The 18,665-nt window shown below is 41.3% G+C and overlaps 1 protein-coding gene across 1 annotated transcript; it reads right to left on the bottom strand.

The window, feature by feature from the left end:
* Positions 1-4,326: 4,326 nt before the first annotated feature.
* LOC128123879 (ubiquitin carboxyl-terminal hydrolase 17-like protein B) lies at positions 4,327-5,898 on the bottom strand. The gene has a single exon (XM_052760160.1). It carries the CDS (start codon positions 5,896-5,898, stop codon positions 4,327-4,329), a length of 1,572 nt encoding a protein of 523 aa, XP_052616120.1.
* Positions 5,899-18,665: the final 12,767 nt, after the last annotated feature.

Consider the following 18,665-nt stretch of genomic DNA (forward strand, 5'->3'; position numbering starts at 1 on the left):
ACCAGGGAAATCCTACATATTGACATTGAGCTTACTCTCTACGAAGGCTGGCTTCAATTCCTGACCATCCTATTGTCCTTGATATCCTGAATCAAATAAAAACAAAATAACCAAAGAAATTTAATTGAGGGACATGACAAGAATGTGTGGCCACTAATGCTTATCCTACAATGTCCTTGTTTCTGTTTTCTACCTCCCCAACATTTTCAAAACTGGTGCTTAGGTGCTTGAAAATGGAGCATTCTGTGACATTTTTACTTTAAGAATGATTAATGCTATCAAACTCTGTTCAAGAAAATAAACCTTGAGTCGGGCAGTGGTGGTGCAGCCTTTAATCCCAGCACTCGGGAGGCAAAGCCAGGAGGATCTCTGTGAGTTCAAGGCCAGCCTGGGCTACCAAGTGAGTTCCAAGAAAGGCACAAAGCTTTACAGAGAAACCCTGTCTCGAAAAAAAAGAAAAAAAGAAAAAAGAAGTGAAAGGAAAAGAAAAGAAAAAGAAGGAAGAGAAAAGAAAATATACCTTGTAAGTGAGTACATACATCGTTTGTCTATCTGTGTGTGGGATACCTCACTCAGGATGATTTTTCGCTGTTGTTCTATTTGCCTGATTATTTCATGATGCCATTTTTTTAACAGATGATTAACACTCCAGTGTATAAATGTACCACATATTCTTTTCCCATTCCCCAGTTGAGGGACATCAAGGTTGTTTCCAGTTTATGGCTATTATAAATGAAGCCACTGTGAACACCATTGGGAAATTAGCTCATAAGTAAATGATGATCATGCTGCAATCACAGACCCAGACAGGCTAAGTAACAAGGAGAGCTCTGTGGGGACACATCGATCTCCCTAAGAAGGTGAAATAGAATAGATTTTGTTGGTGGACTGGGGTTTATTGGGGATGGGAACAAGAGGGATCAGCAGGACTGGGAGGAAGGAGGGAGAGAGGACTGGGAGAGATGAATGGAATTAAGGGGATATTTGGAAGATAATGTAGAAACCAGTGCAACACAATTTCCCTGGAATCCACGGGAGTGACTACAGCAAAGTTTCCCAGCAATGTGGGATGTGGACCCCAAACTATCTATCTTCTATATCCAGGCATGGCTCCTATCAGTGAGACTTGGACATCAACCCAACCACAAAACCTTCAAATTACAATCTGTCATGCCTGTAAGATCTGCTGGAGCAATGGTGGCTCAGAACTTGTGGGAGTGGCCAACCAATTACTGGTCTAACCTGTGGACCATGTCATGAGGAGCCCATGCCCAACACTGCAAGGATGGGCTGGAACCTGAGGCTGGATAGTAGAACCAAATATAACTTGCAAAATAGACATACAAACTTACAAGCAAACAAATATGAATAAAGAAATAATTCCTACCATAACATTCTTCAATATACATAAATTAGTTCCTAATCATCATCCCACCAACTGAAGGGAGAATATACAGAGACCCACAGCCAAACATTAGGCAGAGCTCAGGAAATCTTGCAGAAGGGCAGTAGGAGGAAGAGAATTCAGGGATTCAAGGAGAACATGACCCACAGAATTAATTTAGCAGGGCTCAAAGGTCCTCAGAGAGACTGAAGGGGCAGTCAAGGAGCCTGCAGGGGTCTTAGTTAGGACCCTGCATATATGTTATGGTTGTTCACTTTGGTGGTGGCGTAAAACTCCTAACAGTGGGAGTGGGGTTTCTCTGAGTCTTTTGTCTGATCATGGGACCCTTCTCCTCCTGCTGTGTTGCCTCATCCAGCCTTGATATGAGGGTTTGTGCCTGGTTACATTGTGTCTTGCTAAGCTCGGTTAGGTTGATATCCTTTGGAGACCTGCTCTTTTATGAAGGGAAATGGAGGAGGAGCAGGTCTGCGGGGGAGGGGAGGTGTGGAGGTAATTGAGAAAAGTGGTGGAAGGGGAACTGGAGCCTGAATGTAATGTATGTGATGAAAAGAATGAACAGAAGGAAAGGAGGTAGGAAGGGGAAGTGGGAGGGAAGGAGGGAGGAAGAGAAGGACGAAGGGAGGGAGGGAGTAAGGAAGGAAGGGAGCAAACATGGTTTAAGTGAAATGCTGTCACCCTCACACCAGAATTTCATCAGGGAGCTGTTGATCCAGCCTACTGAGAACAAAAATCACCTGTCCAATTAAAGCCAATTAAGCAAGCTTTAATTACTATGCATATAGCTGACTCTACAATGAGATTTGAGAATACAGTGAGGGTTAACCTAGGGTTCAGCCCACCTCCTACAGAAAAAATTTAAAATGGGGATTTTGTAACATAAAATTGTGCAAGAGACTTTTATGGAAGAAGATAGCAGACTAGATTATTTGACAAATCATCTTAGCAGAATGTCTCAAGGTTCCTTGACAGAACACCTTATCTTGTTGGGGGTACAGTACTAGTGAGTCAAACTTGAACTTTGTAGCACTAAGAAACAACTTATAACAAATGGCTTTTTACACTAACATGGAATCCGGCTGGTCCATTAGGTTGCCATGTTCATTCCAAAGAACTCCTAAGTTTATTCCTTCCTTTTCTTGCTTTCTTTATTTCATCTTTCCTCCCTTCCTTCATTACCCTTCCCTTCCTTCCTTCCCTTCATTCTTTCTTTCATTCTTTCATTTTTTTTTTTGTTTTTCTCTGTGTAATCTTGGCTGTCCTAATACTGTCTCTGTAGACCAGACTGGCCTGGAACTCAGAGATCTGCCTGCCTCTTGAGTGCTGGGATGAAAGGTGTGTTCCACCTGTAGATGAATTTCTAAACAGTCTTATTAAATAAGAAACACAGAGCCAAATACAGGGATGAAAGCTGTAGAGATCAGAGAAAAAGTGATAGCCACCACTTAATCTTAGCTCACCAAACCACCATAGCTTCCCAAGAGAACCCAGCTTCTTTCTGTCTAACCTGCTCCTTTATTGCCTTGATGTTCTGCCTTCTCATTGGCTCTTAGCCCAGCCACCTCACTTCCTGGTCACTGCCTGTCTGTACAGACCTGCAGGTCTCTATGGTTGGTACTGGAATTAAAGGCGTGTGTCACCACGCTTGGCTGTGTCCTTGAACACACACAGACTCTGCCTGCCACGTGATTGGATTAAGGGCATGTGCTACCACCATCTGACTTTTGTTTATGCCTGGCTATGACCTCTGATATCCAGGCAAACTTTATTAACTAACACACAAATAAAATATCACCACAGCCACCTAAAGTCTCTAACCAAGATTTCCAAGCAAAATTTGATAAAGGCATCAAAATTGAGACCTAGGTGTCTTGCACTGGTCTATCACGTAGCTTCTCTGAGCTATAGAATCCTGATGCCAACACCAAACAGGGTGCTCCTTTCAGGAGGTTAGCTAAAACCATACAAAGGCCACATTGCTTAACAGTCTCTGTTGTATAGCACAGTCAAGATCACTTGATCAAAGAGGTTATATGATCTCTAAGGAGATTGTTGTTTGCATTTAGAATGTCCACACCAAAAAAAAATGACCTTGAACCTACATTCTGTTTCTTTAGCATATATGAGGAAAGAGGGACCAAGATTTGAGCAACTTTACCAAGCATATTAATATAGAAGTGATACCCTCAACAAAACCTCTAATTACTGATAATAACATTTTTATGGAGCCCTGAGCCCTCTGCTGTTTAACTGCTATACAGGTGATTGAATCACCCATCTAATCCCATCATGTTGACACAGTCACACTAGATTTCATCCCCTTTGGAAGCAATGAAACCAGATTCCTCTTTTTCCATTCCAACGCTGGGTAGACACTTTCAAGAATATTTCCAAACTGATTTGAGTGCATGCCAAAAAGAAAAGACCAACAAAGAGTGTGAAATTCCAGAATTTTATTGCTCCAAAGAATTGCTGCTCAAGAACAATGAATAAAAAAGTCCCCACAGTGTGTTCTACATAGCACACCCAAAAGAAAGATTTTATAGGGAAGAGCTAGAGAAGACAGGGTGGCCTGAACCTTGCTGGCTGAATACAAATCCTGCATCAAAAGCCTGTGGATGGTGAGCTGCCTCTACCATGATCAGATTCCATGAGTTCCAGTACAGGCAGGCCTCTGTAGATCTCCCCTAGGAAACCAGAAGCTTTGTGGGGCTTGACTCATCCTGGGACCTTGGGAAGTTTCTTCTACATCCAAACAATCATTTTTAGGGACTTGGCAAGGCCAGACAGGGATACAGAAGGAGTGTGAGACATTCTGTCTTTCCTGGCCCACAGGTCCAAATCTTCTGCTCCAAGGCCTTCCTCAAGTTCAGATATGTCCTCAGGACACATGGTCAGTAATTGCAGTGAGCCTTAGTAGACAGTTAGAGGCCTCCACCCTTCCCTCTTCTTTTTCTTCTTCTTCTTCTTCTTGAACTTGATGTTCCTCCCTGACACCAGAGCTGTCCAGAGTTAATGGCTCCATGAGCAGACAGAAATCTGGCAGAATTGTGATATGGGTAGTTCTCCTTGTTGGGATCTTTCTTGTACCAGTATTCTCTGTATCTGGGCTGGTGAATCACAACTGCATTGGCTGGTAGAGTGGGTACAGCTCTTCTGAGGTTCAGCACAGGATTCTGCCTGTTCTGTTCCTGAAGCACTTTCCACTCATGTAAGGAGAATTCTATGGCTGCTCTATTCTCCATGTGTCCTTGGGGTTCTACAGCTCCCACCCAAGATCCTCTGTTGAGATTTCTGTTCTGGCGTTGTCCAACCTGAGCCTGGTTGACTGTGCCTACTGGCCCCTTGACACTGTCCTTCTTTAGCTCAGTCTCCCAGACGTAGAAGAGCACATATGCAGGCTCACTCAGGACAGAAGTCACATCCCACCTCTCAACCTTAGAATCGTCCATCTTATACCACTTCCCACTGCCAGCTCTGACATAACAGAAGTAATGTCCAAAGTGACAAGTCACACCAGCATGGACCAGCACAGCATAAAGGGCATACACCAGCGGTCCTCCCTCAGGCTGAGACATGTATGGCTGCAGGTCAAGGGACTGTGGGTAACTTACGTGCCTGTCCACTTTGCCACCCATGAAGTCTAAGAAGCGATTCAATACCAGCAGGAGAACCTTCGAGGCAGTTTTAATTGTCAGGGTCTTTGAAGCTGGCATCTTCTCCTGGCAATGGTCACAGTGGTACGCATTTTCCCCACACAGCTCTTCAGGCTTCACTAAATCCTCCAAGGCTTGGTTCACACTCTGAGCTGCGTTGATATCTAAGGGGATGTCCAAAAAGGGGTTGACAGAATCTGAGGTGCCCTGGCAGCTATGACACTTGATTTGAGACCTGCATGAGCCTCCAAATATCTCATGGATCAGGCTGCTGTCTTCAGAGGGGCCTTCTGAGTACTTGCTCCCTCGAAGGCAGGATTCGTGCATGGCGTTCAAGGTGAACATCAGAAACTCATGGGCATCATCCTGCTTGTCCTTGTGGAAGGTGGCAGTCAGCTTCCTCGAGGGCTGCATGACATCCCCGGAGTGGAGGAGACTCTGGGTCACGTGAGTTTCCATGGCACACATTGTGCAGTCTTCCTGGTGACAACAGCTCCGAGAGTGCTCCCGGGAGAGCATGTAGTTGGCAAGAGGTGGTGTGTGTGTCAGACACTGCAACGCTGCGTTGAGGTAGCAGGTGTTGCCCGTGTTCAGGAGACCTGCACCCACACCTTCGGGCCTCTCCCAACTCACACTCTGCTTGTTCCTAGCGGCCAGCTCAGCTGCTGCCTGAGTTCCATCCTGATACAGGTCTGGGGTGGCAGGAGTTGATTCATTTGAACCTGCTGAAGGATAAAAACACAAAGAGACTTGAGGGTCTACAGTGTTGAATGAGGACCTGCATGCTATAAAGATCTTACAGTGAGATTCACCTTCTGAGAGCCGCAGAGCTGCCTCCATGTCTACAGGCGCCAACTCTGAACACCTTGCGGGAGTCTTCTCAGCAAGTAGAAGGTTGCTTTTCCCTTCTAAGAAGCTCTACAAGTGAGGACTGTGTCCAAAAGCTGATCCTTTTATACTTCAGCCTCGTGGCCACGCCCACTAATCCCGCTGGGACAGCCAATCCCCTGCAAGCCTCTAACTGCCTAGTGCAATTTAGGGTGTGGTTTATACAAAGCGGCACTGAAATCTGATCTCTGGTTTCCACTTCCCTGAAATCAGGTCCTTTGCCCAAGGTGTCTTATGCTTGGGTTTTCCCTGTAACAAAATTTAAAAACCACATCACATAAAGACAGGATGGTAGCCCTGCCATACAAGAGTCTCCTTCATGTTGTTGATCCCACTGAAGAAAAGTAAAACCCACCAACATGCATTGTTTTGGATTGAAGAAAGCAACTTTTACTTGTGTGTACAGCAACAAGGCATGTTATAACTCTCCACCTCAACCTTAGCCCCAATGTGGGGCTCAGGAGATCATCAGCAAGTTAACTCTAAGCTCCTTTTACAGGGCAAAATCTAGGGTCTCCAGATAGAAATTTGTCAACATAGAAACTTGGCAAATAAAATATAAAAGGAGATGGTGGTCTTTGTCAAAAAGTTTAGGCGGTGTGGGGATTGTGTATTTCAAGGCACAGTCAGATGGGGACCAAGTTGAATTGCAGGAAGGTTTAAGGTATGATCAGGTCACTTTCCAAGAAATAGAAAATTAAGTTTTACAGCAAACTGAAAAGATCTCATTTTCACCTTGTAAGACAGCTCCTGATCTTAAGATGGAGTCAGGCTGGTTCACCAATGTCCTAGGGTGTTCTCAGGGTGGTGGGGGAGCGAACTGGGAGGAGTGGAGGGCGGGGAAATTGCTGTTGGGGGTGTATTGTAGGAGAGAAGAATAAATAAAAGAAAGCAAACATGATTTAAGAGAAAAGTCATCATTCTCACACCAAAATCTCATTAGTGACCCTGTAGTTCAAGAACAAAAACTACCAACCTAATTAAAGCCAAATAAGCAAGCTTTATTAATGAAGCATTTATATTTACTATGCTGCAAAGCAGGATTTCAGAGTACAATGTGGCTTAACTTTTCAGGCCCCTTTTATAGGGAAAACATGTAAAATGTGGATTTTGTAACAAGGATTTTGCAGGAGAATTTTTACAGAAGCAGATAGCAGATTAGATTATTTGACAGATCATCTTGGCAAAACTTCTCAGGGTTCCTTGGCATAACTAACATCTTAGCTATTCGGGTAGAGTACCCCTGAGTCAAACTTGAAATTTGTAGCAAATAGAAACAATTTATTCTGACATTATAACAATGTGGCTTTTTACCCTAGTATGCAATGAGGCAATTCTCTCTCTCTCTCTCTCTCTCTCTCTCTCTCTCTCTCTCTCTCTCTCTCTCTCTCTCTCTCTCTCTCTCTCTCTCCCTCTTTTGCTTTTGTTTTTTTTCCTTTGTTTGCTTGTTTGTTTTTGTTTCTTATTTTTTTGAGACAAGGCTTCTCTGTGTAGCCTTTATCTGTCCTAGAACTGACTCTGTAAATCAGTCTGTTCGCAAACACACAGATATCCACAAATCTGTCTGCCTCTGCCTCTTGAGTGCTGGGATTGAAAATGTGCACCACCTACTTTCTATCCAAGCTTTTCCCAGCAAAATTTGATGAAGAAATCACATCTGAGATCTAGCTGTCTCTCCCTCATTTATGGAGGAGATAATCTGATCTGTGTAATCCAGTCCCCCATACTGGACTTGATACTCCTTTCAGTAGGCTGGCTGAAATAGTACAGAGACCAAATTGCTTCATAATCTCTTTTATGTGGTCCAGTCAAGGTCATATGATCAATGATGTCATCTAATCCCCAAGGAGACTATTGTCTGCATTTAGGCTGTCCTCACTGACAAAAAAAAAAAAAAAAAATGACATTGAACCTACCAGTCCATTTCTTTAGTGAATATCAGTTAGGAGGGGACCTAGCATTTGTCCAACTATACCAAGCATATTAATGTAGGAGTGTTACCCTCAACAAAGTATCTAGTTATAATAATTTTTACAGTGCCATCTACTTTGCAAGTGATTAAATTACCCATCTAATCCCATCATATTGCCACAATCACACTGGATGGATTTCATTCCCTTTTGAAGCAATGAAACCAGATTCCTGTTTTTCCATTCCTAAGCAGAGTAAACAACAGTAACATTACCATCTTATTTATTGTTTCATTATATTATCCTTGCTATCTGTTAGATCAATTCCCTGCCTTAGTTGTTCATCCAATACCTTCATATTGATTTTGTGGCTCTAGATGAGTATGTGTGTACCAATGGTGCAATCTTAGACCCTGCACATTTTGGCTAAATCCTTTACCTCTGTCATGTCCCCACAATCCCTTTCCATTTTTATTTTCAGTCAGGATTTGTGTAAGTTTTCTGGAGTGTCCTTTTATTTCTGGAGTGTCCTTCAAGATATATGTGTATACAAGATATACCCAGGACACAAATTCCAGTTCACCTACTTTAATATGCTCCTAAAGATCTGGGTTATTAATTTTACAAGAACATAGATGTTACTCTATAGTTCACTATGCTAAATCACAAATTCGTCAACATCTTATACCCAAATTGTATCTTATTAATAATACTAATCATAAGACATGACTCACTTTTCACACAGAATTTCAGAAGACATGCTAGAACAGGGTTGACTTTCAAACAAGTGTGAGATCAGTGAGAGAGCTTTAGTGTCTATGGGATAGTTTGACAGAAATGCCACCTTCTGTGGATACACACACTGTGAGGAAAAAAGTCAAGCCTACAACTTTCCTGATATGGCCTCTAATGATGTCTCTGGTTCAAGCACAGCCATTCAAAGAAATTCACATTGGGTGGCAATCTACATCCTTTCCCTTTTCACCATAGTTAATCACTTCACAGTGGGTGTCTGAGAACTGAAATTTAATTGTTTTGGTGTTTAAAATGGAATTTTCCATTTAAAAATCTCTCTATGTGGTCCTAGAGCAGTGGTTCTCAACCTTCCCTTTAATACAGTTCCTTGTGTTGTGGTGAACACCAAGAATAAAATTATTATCATTGCTATTTCATAACTGTAATTTGTTTCTGTTAATGAGTTGTAATGTAATTATCTGATATGCAGTATAGATGATATGTAACCCTTTCTACTCCTGAATGGGTTATGAACCACAGGTTGAGAACCACTGTCCTAGAACTTCAGTAACCAGTTGGATTATTTGGTTTATTGATATCTTGTTGTTTCTCGAGTTGTTTACATATTTAGAAAATCAGCCCTCTTTCAGATGTGGGGTTTGTGAAGATCTTTTCGCACTCTGTAGGCTGCCATTTTGCCCTATTGATGGTGTCATTCGTCTTACAGTAACTTTTCAATTTCGTGAGGTCCCATTTGTGGTGATATTTTGTTTGTGCTTTAACAAATAAAGCTTGCCTGAAGATCAGAGGGTGGAACTATCCACTAGTTAACCACAGAGGCCAGGCAGTGGTGGCACAGACCTTTAATCCAAGCACTTGGGAGAAGGAAGCAGTAAGATCAGGAGTTCAAGGCCATCCTTGGCTACACAGAGTGATCCAGTCTAAAAGAGAAACAGAGCCAGGTGGTGGAAGCTCATGTCTTTAATCCCAGCATTAGGGAGGTGGATACAGGAAGTGATATGCATGGGTGGGGAGAGGAAGTGATAAGGGGCATTGGAGACAGAAGCTTGGCCCCTTTCAATCTGAGGATTCTAGTCTGAAGTTTTTCTAGTGGCTGATTGCTCTGCTTCTCTGATCTTTCAGCTTTCACCCTTATATCTGACTCCAGTATTTTATTAATAAGTCCAATTAGAATTCATGCTACACCTATTTATTAACTGTTGATCTTAGTGCCTGGGGTATTGGTGTTCTGTTCTGGAAGTTTTCTCCTGTACCAATGCCCTCCAGATTATTTCCCACTTTCTCTTCTTCAACTTCAACTGGATTTATGTTGAGGTCTTTGATCCACTTGGACTTGAGTTTTGTACAGAGAAATAAATGTGGATCTATTTGCATTCTTCTACCTGCTGACATCTAGTTAGAACAGCACCATTTGTTGAAGAAGCTTTCCTTTTCCATTGCATATTTTGACTTCCCTGTCAAAAATCAGGTGTCCGTAGGTGTGTGGATTTATATCCGGGTCTTTGATTTGATTCTATTGATCCACCTGTCTGTTTTTCTGCCAATACCATGTGATTTTTATTACTATAGCTCTATAGTAGAGCTTGAAATCATGGATGGTGGTAGCTCTGAGAGTTCTTTTATTGTACAGGATTGTTTTAGCTATCCTAGATTTTTTGCTTTTTCATATGAAGTTAAGTATTATTCTTCTAAAATCTGTAAGGAATTGTTTTGATATTTTAATGGGGATTGCATTGAATCTGTAGATTGCCTTTGGTAAGAGTGCCAATTTTACTATGTTAATCCTACCAACCCATTAGCATGGAAGATTTTCCATCTTCTGATATCTTCATTTTCTTTCTTCAAACACTTGAAGTTCTTGTCCTATAGGTGTTTCACTTGCTTGGTTAGAGTTATATAGCAGTTAGAGTTACATGGCAGTTAGATCAGGGAGAGCCCTGAGCTCAGTTATGGCAAAGTTTTAAGGAATAAAGGATGGGGGTGTATGAGAATTCTGGATTCAGATGTGTGTTAAACTCCTGATTGGGCAGGAGTAGGGCAACAGAAGTCTTGTCAAACAGGGATTGGTACTGGCATTGCTGCAAGGAAACTGTCAACCTATACACAAGTAATGCAAGCTATCCTTTATATCTTGGAGCATTTAGTACTTTCTTGTCTCATTTCTGATTGGTCCCCTGCAGGATACAGTTTGTGATTTCTCCTGGTTATTGTAAGGGTGAGGCCTAGTCCCAGTATTGTTATTCTGCTGCCTGTCATGGCTGCCTAATGTTAAGTTAGGCCTCTTCACCCTTCTCCTTGTCTTTTGATTAATTTTGAATGGAAGTATTTTGTTTGAACTTAGGATAGCTACACTAGCTTGCTTCTTAAGTCTCCTTGATTAGAAAATCTTTTTCCAACCCTTTACACTGAGGTAATGTCTAACTTTCATGTTGAGGTGTGTTTCTTGTGTGCAGCAAAATGTTGGATCCTATTTTTATATCTAATCCATTAGCCTGTGTCTTTTTTTTTTTTTTTTTTTTTTTTTTGCAAATTGAGTCTGCTGGAAGTCTAATTCCAAACAGGTCCAATGACCTGGGATGGATGTGTGAAGTCAGTACAGCAAAGAAACTATAAGCCAGTCTCCCAGTTGCTGACCAGCAGGGAAAACTCCTCATTGCCAGGCTCTCCCACCAACCCCCCCCCATCGAACCCTGCAATCTCCAATACCCAAGCCCTCCCCAAACACCCATCTGCCTGCGACCCCAGTAACTTCCTGAGACAAGGAATATTCCAGCTCCCATTGGACCAAGAGGTGAATGACTCCTCTCCCTCCCAGAGAGTCCTTCCTTTGGGACCCAGGTCCTGGGACACGGCCAATCCCCAGGAACCCCCACACAACTCTGCCCCAATTGCTGACCAGCAGGGAAAACTCCCTGAGGCCAGGCTCTCCCACCAAAACCCCATCAGACCCTGAAATATACAAGACCCATGCCCTACCCCAATACCCATCTACCTGCAACCCCAGTAACTTCCTGAGACAAAAAATCCACCAGCTCTCATTGCACCAAGAGTGGTTCCCTGAGACACAGAATCTTCCAGCTCTCACTGGACCAAGAAAGGCTTCCTGAGACACAGAATCCACCAGCTCTGACAGGACCAAGAGCCCTGATAAGACCAAGAGCCACTCTCTGAGTCACAGAATCAGCTAGCTTGAATTGGGCCAAGTGCAGCTCCCTGAGATTCAGAATCTGCCAGCTCCATTTAGACCAAGAGCTAAGATTGGACCAAAAGGAGCCCCCTGAGACACAGACACAACAAGCACAGAGTGGATCAATAGCAGCTCACTCAGACACAGGCACCTCTTGCACCTATTAGAGGAAGAGATGGGCAGACGTCAATGCAAAAATATATACAACAACATAAAGAGCAATATGGCATCACCAGAACCTAGCCCTCCTCCAACAGTAAGACATGAACATCACAATGTAGAAGGAGCAGAAGAAAGTGACCTTAACAATAGCTTCATGAAAATGCTAGAGGCCTGTCAAGAAAAAATGAAAAATTCCCTTAAAGAAATTGAGGAAAAGGCAAACAAAAAATTGGAAGAAATCAATAAATCCCTTAAAGAAAGCTAAGAAAACCATGAAAAAGCAATTAAACGTGAAGGAAACAGTTCAAGATCTGAAAATTGAAATAGAAACAATGAAGAAGACACAAACAGAGGGAATGCTGGAAATAGAAAATGTGAGTAAATGAACAGGACACACAGATGCAAGCATAATCAACAGAATGCAAGAGATGGAAGACAGAATCTCTAGTGGAGAGATACAATAGAGGGAATAGATTCATCAGTCAAAGAAAACACCAAAGCCAAAAAAGTCATAACACAAAATGTCCAGGAAATCTGGGACACCATGAAAAGGCCAAACGTAAGAATAATAGGAATAGAAGAGGAAGAACACCAACTCAAAGGCACAGAAAATACATTCAACAAAATCATGGAAGAAAACTTTCCCAATTTAAGGAAATACCTATGAAGATACAAGAAGCTTATAAAATACCAAATAGACTAGACCCCCCAAAAAAGTCCCCTCACATGTGATAATTAAACCACTAAACATACAGAATAAAGAAAGAATATTAAGAGCAGTTAAGGAAAAAGGCCAAGTGAACTATAAAGGCAGACCCATCAGAATAACACCCAACTTCTCAATGGAGACTTTGAAAGCCAGAAGGTCCTGGACAGATGTAATGCAGACACTAAAAGACCATGGATGCCAGCCTAGATTAATATACCCAGCAAAATTTTCAATCACCATAGACGGAGTGAACAAGACATTTCAAGACAAAACCAGATTTAAACAATACCTATCCACAAATCCAGCCCTGCAAAAAACACTAGAAGAAAAATTCCAACCTAAAGAAGGTCAAATACACCCATGAAAACATAGGCAATAGATAACCCCACAGCAGTAAATCCCAAAGAAGAGAAACACATACACACTACCACCAAAAGATAACAGGAATTAACAATAACTGGTCATTAATATCCCTTAATATCAATGGACTTAATTCACCTATAGAAAGACACAGGCTAACAGAATGGATAGAAAAGCAGAACCCATCTTTCTCCTGTATACAAGAAACATACCTCAACTTCAAAGACAGATACTACCTCAGAGTAAAAAGCTAGGGAGAAGTCTTTCCAATCAAATGGACTTAAGAAGCAAGCTGGTGTAGTTATCCTAATATCTAACAAAACAGACTTCAAACTAAAATCAATCAAGAGAGATTGAGAAGGACATTACGTACTCATCACAGGAAAGATCTACCAAGATGAAGTTTTAATTCTGAACATTCATGCCCCAAATACAAGGGCACCCACATATGTAAAGAAACATTACTAAAGCTTAAATCACACATCAAACCTCATACATTAATAGTGGGAGACTTCAACACCCCACTCTCACCACTGGACAGATCTGCTAGATTGAAACTTAACAGAGAAATAAGGGAACTAACTGATGTTATGACTCAAATGGACTAAATAGATATCTACAGAACATTCCACCCTAACCAAAAAAAAAAAAAAAAAAAAAAAACCTTCTTTTCAGCACCCCATGGAACTTTCTCTAAAATCGACCACATACTCAGTCACAAAGCAAATCTCAACAGATAGAAAAAATTGGAATAACCTCCTGTATTCTATCAGCCCACCAAGGCTTAAAGTTAGATTTCAACAACAACAAAAATTACAGAAAGCCTACAATCTCATGGAAACTGAATAATCCTCAACTGAATCACCAATGGGTCAAGGAAGAAATAAAGAAAGAATATAAAGACTTCCTAGAGTTCAATGAAAATGAATGTACTACATACCCAAACTTATGGGACACTATGGAAGCAGTGCTAAGAGGAAAATTCATAGCACTAAATGCCCACATAAAGAAGTTGGAGAAATCTCACACTACTGACTTAACAGCACACCTGAGAGCTCTAGAACAAGAAGAAGCAACTCACCCAGGAGGAATAAAACCAAGAAATAATCAAATTGAGAGCTGAAATCAATAAAATAGAAACAAAGAGAACAATACAAAGAATCAATGAAACAAAGAGTTGGTTCTTTGAGAAAATCAACAAGATAGAGAAGCCCTTATCCAGAATAATCAAAAGGCAGAAAGACAGAGCATCCAAATTAACAAAATCAGAAATGAAAAGGGAGATACAGCAACTGACAATGAGGAAATCCAGAGAATCATCAGGTCATACTTCAAAAACTTGTACTCCACAAAATTGGAAAATCTAAAAGAAATGGACAATTTTCTGGATAGATACCACATACCAAAGTTAAATCAAGACCAGATAAACAATTTAAATAGACCAATAACCCCCAAGGAAATAGAAAGCCATTAAAAGTCTCCCAACCAAAAAAAAAAAGGCCAGGACCAGATGGTTTCAACACAGAATTCTACCAGAATTTCAAAGAAGAGTTAATACCAATACTCTTCAAATTGTTCCACACAATAGAAACAGATGGAATGTTACCAAACTCCTTTTATGAGGCTATAGTTACTCTTATTCTCAAGCCACACAGAGATGCAACAAAGAAAGAGAATTATAGACCTATCTCCCTCATGAACATTGATGCAAAAATACTCAATAAAATATTGGCAAACAGACTCCAAGAACATATCAAGAAACATTATCCACCATGATCAAGTAGGCTTTATCCCAGAAATGCAAGGATGGTTCAACATACAAAAGTCTGTCAATGTAATACACCATATAAACAAACTGAAAGAAAAAACCCACATGATTGTTTCATTAGATGCTGAAAAGGCCTTTGACAAAAATCCAACACCCCGTCATGATAAAGGTCTTGGAGAGATCAGGAATACAGGGAATATACCTAAACATAATAAAGGCAATTTACAGCAAGCCAACAGCCAACATCAAATTAAATGGAGAGAAACTCAAAGAGATTCCACTAAAGTCAGGAACAAGACAAGGCTGTCCTCTCTCCCCATATTTATTCAATATAGTACTTGAGGTTCTAGCTAGAGCAATAAGATAGCAAAAGGAGATCAAGGGGATACAAATTGGAAAGGAAGAAGTCGAACTTTCACTATTTGCAGATGATATGATAGTATACATGAGAGACCTCAAAAATTCTACCAGGGAACTCCAACAGCTGATAAACATCTTCAGTAATGTGGCAGGATACAAGATTAACTCAAAAAAAATCAGTAGCCCTTCTATATACAAATGATAAACAGGCTGAGAAAGAAATCAGAGAAACATCACCCTTTACAATAGCCACAAATAATATAAAATACCTTGGGGTAACTCTAACTAAGCAAGTGAAAGACCTGTATGATGAGAACTTTAAGTCTCTAAAGAAAGAAATTGATGAAGATCTCAGAAAATGGAAAGATCCCCCATGCTCATGGATAGGAAAGATTAACATAGTAAAAATGGCAATCTTGCCAAAAGCAATCTGCAGATTCAATGCAATCCCCAACACAATTTTTCACAGACCTAGAAAGAACAATACTTAACTTCATTTGGAAAAACAAAAAACCCAGGACAGCTAAAAGAAACCTGTACAACAAAGCCACCTCTGGAGGCATTGCCATCCCTGACATCAAGTGCTACTATAGAGCTATAGTAACAAAAACAGCTTGGTATTGGCATAAAAACTGACGTGTGGACCAATGGAATTGAATTGAAGACCCTTACATTAACCCACACACCTATGAACACCTGATTTTTGACAGAGAAGCCAAAACTGTACAATGGAAAAAAGAAAGCATCTTCAACAAATGGTGGTGGCATAACTGGATATTTACATGTAGAAGATTGCAAATAAATCCACATCTATTGCCAGGCCCAAAACTCAAGTCCAAGTGCATCAAAGACCTCAATATAAAACTAGTTACACTGAACCTGATAGAAGAGAAAGTAGGAAATAGTCTTGAACACATTGACACAGGAGACCACTTCCTAAATATAACACCAGTAGCACAGACACTGAGCACAACAATTAATAAATGGGACCTCTTGAAACTGAGAAGCTTTTGAAGGGCAAAAGACACAGTCAATAAGACAAAAAGACAGCCTACAGCATGGGAAAAGATCTTCACCAACCCCACATCTGACAGAGGGCTGATCTCCACAGTATATAAAGAACTCAAGAAACTAGATATCAAAATAACAAACAACCCAAATTTAAAAATGGGCTATAGAGTTAAACAGAGAATTCTCAAAGGAAGAATTTCAAATGGCAGAAAGACATTTAAGGAATTGCTCAGCATCCTTAATTATCAGGGAGATGCAAATCAAAATGACTCTGAGATATCATCTTACACCTGTCAGAATGGCTAAGATCAACAGCACTGCAGACAGCTTATGTTGGAGAGGATGTGGAGCAAGGGAAACACTCCTCCACTGTTGGTGGGAGTGCAAACTGGTATAGTCACTTCAGAAATCAGTATGGCAGTTTCTGAGAAAATTGGGAATCAATCTACCTCAAGACCCAGCTGTACCACTCTTGGGCATATACCCAAGGAATACTCAATCATACTACAAGGACACATGCCCAACTATGTTCATAGCAGCATTATTCGTTATAGCCAGAACCTGGAAACAACCTAGATACCCCTCAACTTAAGAATGGATTAAGAAAATGTGGTACATATACACAATGGAGTACTACTCAGCAGAGAAAAACAATGACATCATAAAATTTGCAGGCAAATGGATGAAACTAGAAAATATCATCCTGAGTGAGGTAACCCAGACTCAGAAGGACAAACATGGTATGCATCTACTCATAAGTGGATACTAGGTATAAAGCAAGGGTAATCAGGCAACAACCCACAACTCCAGAGAAGCTAACAGGGAGGACCCAAAGAAGGACGCATGGACTGCCCTGGGAAGGGGAAATAGATGAGATCTCCATGAATAAACTAGGGAGGATGAGAGGTGGTCAATGGAGGGTAGGGAATGGGGGATGAGAGCATAAGGGAATGAGATGGTTGAGCTGGAACAGGGAGGGAGGAGGAATGCAATGAAAGAGATACCATGATAGAGAGAGACATCTTGTGGATAGAGAAAAACCCAGTGCTAGGGAAGTTACCAGGAATCCCCAAGGATGACCCCAGCCTGGGCTACTAGCAATAGTGGAGAGGGTGCCTGAACTGAACTCACTTGCTCCAGACGTCAGATTGGTGAATACCCTAACTGTCATCACAGAACTTTTCTCCAATGACTGATGGAAGCAGATGAAAAGATCCACAGCCAATCACTAGACAGAGCTCCAGGAGTCCAGTCAAAAAGAGAGAAGAGGGATTCTATGAGCAAGTGCATCAGGATCATGATGAGGAAACATGCAGGATGACCAAACCAAACTAGAGGGAATTCATGAAAGCTCGATCAAAGGCTGTGGAGCCTACAGGGGACTGGACTAGGCCCTTTGCATGGTGAGACAGTTGTATAGCTTGATCTGCCTGGGAGGCCCCCTGGCAGTAGGATCAGAATCCATCTCTGGTGTATGAGCAGGCTTTATGGAGCCCACTACCTATGATGGGACACCTCGTGCAGCCTTGAGGCAGGGGGAAGGGCTTGGACTTGCCTCTCCTGAATGTGCCTCCACATGAGAGGCCTTGCCTTCTTGTGGGAGGGAGTGGGGGATGGGTTGGGAGAGGAGGCTGGGGGGTCGGGAGGAGGGAAGAGGGGGATCTTTGATTGGTGTGTAAAATGAATGAAACATTTTTCTTAATTAAAAAGAAAGAAAGAAACAAACAAACAAACAATGACTATCTGTTTCAAACAAGTGGTCCCAGACAGCCTGGGCCATTTTTATTTATACAGTTTCAATAGTTTGCATGAACAGTCTTACAATCAAGTTTGTTTCTAATAATGATTACAATAATTGCTAGTGTGCTCTTTACCTAATTTCCGTTTCATCCCCTAACTTTCCCACCAGTAATCATTACCTTCTTGATTCATAGCTCTAATATTAGAAGCATAGGCAGTATTGCAAGCAACAAAGGAAGTTTTCTAACTAAGCATACCCACAGGTAAAACAGTGTGCCCAGTTGGCAGCATTTGTGGTTACAGCATCATGCAACGTGAGAGTTTTGCCTCTAGTGGTTAATGGTTACTTCCAGTCAAATCTAAGTTCTCACAATTAACTCATCAGCCAAGACTAAATCAATCTATTCTTCATGCTGTACTATTCTATCTCCCATGGGTGATATACCAGATTTTTCCTATCCTCCTCTAGACTATATAACTTAAAAGCTTACTCTTAAGAGTTGGCACTGCTTATTTTTTGTTCTCATGTCCTCTTCCTCTCAATTTCCTACAGTGTTGACACAGCTATTAGAAACAAGGGCATTGTGGATTTCTATGATTATGCTTCATTCTCTGTTCCCAGACTGTTGCCATTAATTCTTGATATCATCAATTTATTTGCAATTCTCCTACACTCTGGTGGTTAAAATCATTCTTTCCAGAACAGTTATGCAAATTTGTAATATTATCATGAACTACTGTGACTCTTTCAGGCTA

This window comes from Peromyscus californicus, unplaced genomic scaffold (genome assembly GCF_007827085.1).
Source record: "Peromyscus californicus insignis strain IS unplaced genomic scaffold, ASM782708v3 Scaffold_4__1_contigs__length_199733344, whole genome shotgun sequence".
Classification (NCBI taxonomy): Eukaryota; Metazoa; Chordata; class Mammalia; order Rodentia; family Cricetidae; genus Peromyscus; species Peromyscus californicus.